Here is a 5,088-nt window from a genome sequence, read left to right on the forward strand (position 1 = left end):
TTGTTGACATGAACGCCGTGTCGAAGTCTGAAGCTTGAAATTGTGATTTATTTGATATGATACAAACGCCGCATTAGTTTACAGCCGGAAGTGAACCATCCAATCAAAGGCTTAAGATGCGGTCACGTGACGTTTTCGGAGTGGCGCCTCGAGCCCTTTTCTCCGGTTGCTGAAGTGCGACCAAAACAAACAATAAAAACTAAATTAAAACTATTCTCTCCTCCCCAAATAAAACTATAACTCTATTCACCTCCTTTAACTTATTTATATGACCTAACATGACCTCTTGATTTTGCAGACATGTTGTCCCCTGGCACCGGATTTTATTTATTTATTTTGTGTTCTGCTCGTATCGTTGTTCTTATATTGTACGATTGATGGTTGTCACTTGTTGTTTGTCTTATTTATGAAGATTGTTTTGGTTTTTTCAGCTGTTTTGTACTTGTTAAAAGTATAATAAAGGTTTAAAATAAAAAAAATAAAAAGATGAACCGGGCCGTTTGGATGAGTTTCTGACGTCACAGAAACAACCACATCCGGTCAGAGCTCATCCCGATTATATTTTGGAGGAACGGCCAAATCACATTAATGTCAATTTACAGATAAGAAACCCAGTTGAAGAAATATATGCACTTCATTCAACACTCTCTGAAGCAAAAAGCAATTGAAATGATCAGTCTGCGCTAGATTGCAGACTTTGGTATGAATCTTCTTCTTTTTATGATCCTGTCTGTTGTATTTGTTCTTCCTCTAATTGTATTGTGATATACATTCAATAAAGCATCAAAACAAAATAAAACAGCTCAGATTCAATAAAATAAGAGCAGACAGCTGATCTGCGATGTGTTCATGGTCCCACCATCACATCAGTCTGCAGTCTGAGCAGACCCGCCCCTCCAACAGGACTGATGCCTTCACTGTCACCACTTTGAGTTGTACATTTCATGTTAAAAAGGCCATTGAGCCTCAGGAAAACAAATTTTTGGAATTAATAAAAAATTTAAATATAATTTTCAAAGTCTCCACATCCTTTATTTCAGTATTTTGAAGATGCCGTCTCTCTGCATCCGCAGCGTGAGGACGAGCCGTTCAGTCCAAACTCACATTAAACACCAGGTTCAAAACAACACATTTATTAACAAAATAGGTCAAAGAGGAACAATATGTACACTTTAATAAAATTTCAAATTCAAAAGAACAAAGAGCAGAGATCAATCTAACACTGGATAGAAACATGAATAAAAAGAGGAGAAGCATATTAGAATATCAGAAGTCAAACTGTTAAAAGGGACCAAAATCCCAGAATGTAGCACATCATCAGAGAAGATTTCAGAAGGTGTGAAACCTGCTGAGGTGGATAAAACCAGACAGACTGGACCGGACTGGCGCGGAGACAATGTCCTCCCCGCAGGTGGTCCTCCCTACAGGTTGTCCACGCCGCGGATCCTGCGGGCCAGCTGGATGTCCCGGGGGAACACGGTCACTCTCTTGGCGTGGATGGCACACAGGTTGGCGTCTGAGAACAACAGGACGAGGAAGGCTTCTGCAGCCTAAAAAATAAACCCCCAAAAAACAGGCAGAGTCACACATCAAACGCACCTGCAGCTGTTTCATATTGAACTGATGTGTAAGAATATGATTCATAAAGACACTAAGAAGAAGCTCTGTAATGTGTAAAAAAAGGCGCCCGCTTCCTCCTGATCTCCCAGGGAGGGAGCTTCACAGTGTAAAAAGGGACACAAACATGTGAAAAACAAACACACCCCTCAGACAGGAGGGAACTTTTCTACATATTTCATCAAATATGTTTTTTTTAACATTTTGATAGTTGAGATAAATCCCATGGAAAATGTCTATACAGCAGGACTAATATTTTTATATTGGAATATATAATTAAATGTGAATTTATGATTATGTGATATTCTACTCTGATGGTTAAACGGTATGATGAACGTCTACTGATCCTATCTGAGACACACAATGTTCCACACGATCAACCGAACTGTGTCTGACTGATGATGATGATGATGATAATGATAAAGGCGGCTGATTACCTCTTGCAAAGCCATCAGGGCGTAGACCTGCCATCGGAGATCTCCTCTGGAGAAATTCTGGCACACCTCACGGACCTGAACTCAGAGGAGGAACAATGACCTGTCAATCAACCGAACTCAGCTGAGAGAAACTCCACGATGGCTGCAGGACACGTTGTCGTCATCGTGTCTCCACAACCTGCAGCACCTTCATCAGACACGAAGTCTCAGGGCAGCGATGGCGACCTCGTTATCGAACTCAAACACCTGACGGAGGACTGGAACATGCGCTCTGGACAGCAGACAGGGGGCGCTCTCCCTGACTGAAACCACAGACTGGATATAAAAGAGTTCGTAGCTTCAGGTCTGTAAAATGGTTCCGATCCAGAAGTGCCTTAAAGCTGCAATACCAGTGAGTGCCACTAGAGGTCGGCTCCAAAAAGCCTCCGGCTCCATAGACTCCCATTCAACTTCTCTCATCAAATCCAAAGTGAGTAAAATGTGTCCATCAGTTATCTCGGTGTTGTTAGCTAAAGTCACTCCTTCTTATTAGTTTTCTGGAGGTCCATCTGAAAATAATCCCTCATTCATTAGAAAAGAAGATTCAAGAAGACCTGGTTTTGGGGGCGTGTCTGTTTGATTGACAGGCCTGTGGTGTAGTTAGGTTACAGCTATCGGTGGGCGGGACGTAGTATGGTAGTCAGGTATGTGGTATGAATCCAGACTGCTTTTTTTAAATCTGATTAATGTGTGCGTGCAGCTGCGTGTGAACTACACACATATTTCATGTTCAGCGAGTCGCTGGTGAACTCACCAGGCGGGAGAACGGGCCCTTCCTGAGCAGCAGGTCGGTGCTCTTCTGGTACTTGCGGATCTCCATTAAAGCCTTGGTTCCTGGTCGAAACCTCCTCTTCCTGGGAGACACAGCAGGCTGCTCTGCAACACACACACACACACACACACACACACACACACACAAGCAGGCTTTCATTTTGAAGGGGAATCAGAGATTAGAAACGGAAAGTGGAGCTGTTTGTTTTGGAAGCAGAAGTTCTGGAGGTCACACCCTTTTATGAAAAACAAAAGCAGATAGAATACAATAAATCACATCTACTGAGCATGAAGGAGGCAGTTTTACTCCATCTGCTGGGCCTGGAGGATACACACTGAATCTGTTCCCATGACAACGGCACTGGAGCTGTTTTCACCTCTAGATTTAATGAATAAATCAAATAAAGGTTCGTTGTGTTTCTGAACATCAGGCTTCGTTCACCGCGCACACACACACACACACACCCACCCACACACACACACACACACACACACTTTCAGTTTACGGACGATGAGATTCTTTCAGAACAAATCTGCGTTTTTAAAACACATCATGAACCTGACGGAGACATTTCCTTAGACAGAAGCAGATGTTGATGCAGATGTTGGTGGGACGTTTGAGTCTTACTTCCCTACGACGGCGTTTTTTTTTATTTACCTCATATGCCCCAAAAGGCAGAACAGAAGCATTGATGTAAAGATAACTCAAACGTTTATCAGTGTGTTTTCTAATAACCATCATGTCTGTGATGGGAACAGTGTGATAAGTTCAAAGGTCACTCACCGGTAGCTCCGCTCCGTCTGGGGGGCCGCGGTGTGGACCCCGATGCCTCCGGGCGCGGCAGCGGGGGCCGACGCTGGGGGGTTTTGCCTTTCCGCCGGCTGGCAGATAAATCATGACGCATGTCTTCACACAGAAACACACACACAAAAACACACAAAGAAACACACACAGAAACACACACAGGTCCCAGGAGGACTGCTGACGTCACGGAGGGGCTGTGAAACAGGGGAGGACATTAAGACATTAATACATGATCCATAACAAACATTCACGTCATCATTTACTTCCATCAGGCAAATATAACTTAAAATCATGTATCATGTTCTCTGGCTCACAGAGATGGACGACCTTTGACCTCCATGTCATAGTATGTGTAACTATGAGCTCTGATGGGCTGCTGACAGGATCAGTACAACCAAACAAATATCGATCAGAATAAATGAACTGTTATTTCTCGAGCAAAAACATCAACTTGGATTTGTTTTATTTCATTATCTCATTGGATCCACAAAACAAAAGCTTCGCCCTGACTTTTATGTTGAACTCAGTAACAGTAAGTTGTTGCTTAAATTAATTCAGTACAGACGAGACAAGATGCAACACGAACAAACAGAAAACGATGTAATAACAACCTGAAAAAAGAGTTTTAAAAGCAGCAGTCATATAACGAACACGTGTCAGCAGGAGAGCTGCTGACACTAGTACACAGCAAGCCTTTCGAAGCGGACATATTGCAATAAAATACAATAAATAAAAAGGTAAAATATTCTTATTTGTTCACTGGATCACTTCTGTGAACTGACGTTGTTGTTTTATTGTTAGCTGCCTAGCTAACCGCTACGAGGACAACTTTTAGGTTCCGGTTTACATTTAAAACGTCACATTAACTCCCTCTTTTTTTACAGGTGTGCTGACAGAACAAGGTAAAGTGCAACCCTACCTGTGAACATGAACTCTGCTCCCAGATTCAGTGTTTTAAAAACCACTTAAAGCCCAACAGACGAAGTCGCTCGCTGTAAATATCAACACGGGACTGAAATTCAAACAGCGCCTCGTCACCGGCTCAACCAATCAGCTTCGAGCGAGAGGGCCCCTTCTTCTTCTCTTGTTAAATTAATGATGGACACTCGCGGTTCAGATTCACTACCGCCCCCTGCTGGAGATACAGTTCTTTTTTCACTCGGACAGCGGAACAAACACTGTAGGAGCGTTTGGAATATATGAACTGGGATGTGAGCGGCAGAATACACATGAAGAGTTTATTAAAAGTTTGAACAAAACACGCGTTCCTCGTCTGAGGGGATGAAAACCGCGAAGCTACAAAAGGAAGATGATTGGAGGTGTGTTTAAAGGCCAGGCAGATCTGTCTGGTGTTTCATTTATTTACTTTTTATTATTTTTTTGCTGCATTATAATCAGTGATTAAATAGATTTATATTT

The 5,088-nt window shown here is 42.6% G+C and overlaps 1 protein-coding gene across 1 annotated transcript; it reads right to left on the reverse strand.

Moving 5' to 3' along the window:
• Positions 1 to 1,048: 1,048 nt before the first annotated feature.
• cenpa (histone H3-like centromeric protein A) lies at positions 1,049 to 4,681 on the reverse strand. The gene is made up of 5 exons (XM_069717331.1): positions 4,589 to 4,681; positions 3,649 to 3,863; positions 2,848 to 2,969; positions 2,055 to 2,129; positions 1,049 to 1,550 (listed from the first exon to the last, which is right to left on the reverse strand). Exons 2-5 carry the CDS (start codon positions 3,767 to 3,769, stop codon positions 1,422 to 1,424), a joined length of 447 nt encoding a protein of 148 aa, XP_069573432.1. The 5' UTR covers positions 3,770 to 3,863; positions 4,589 to 4,681; the 3' UTR covers positions 1,049 to 1,421.
• Positions 4,682 to 5,088: the final 407 nt, after the last annotated feature.

The sequence above is a fragment of the Brachyistius frenatus genome, unplaced genomic scaffold, assembly GCF_029030835.1.
Source record: "Brachyistius frenatus isolate BFR_SWC_R1_liver_20210118 unplaced genomic scaffold, ASM2903083v1 Contig_172, whole genome shotgun sequence".
NCBI lineage: Eukaryota > Metazoa > Chordata > Actinopteri > Embiotocidae > Brachyistius > Brachyistius frenatus.

What these genes read in the sequence shown, in the direction of transcription:
- cenpa (XM_069717331.1), bottom strand. Translation starts at nt 3,769, where the DNA reads ATGCGTCATGATTTATCTGCCAGCCGGCGGAAAGGCAAAACCCCCCAG. An exon ending in CAGACGGAGCGGAGCTACCG is followed by an intron (nt 2,970 to 3,648) that starts GTGAGTGACCTT and finishes TGTGTGTTGCAG; the next exon opens with AGCAGCCTGCTGTGTCTCCC. An exon ending in CCCTGATGGCTTTGCAAGAG is followed by an intron (nt 1,551 to 2,054) that starts GTAATCAGCCGC and finishes TTTATTTTTTAG; the next exon opens with GCTGCAGAAGCCTTCCTCGT.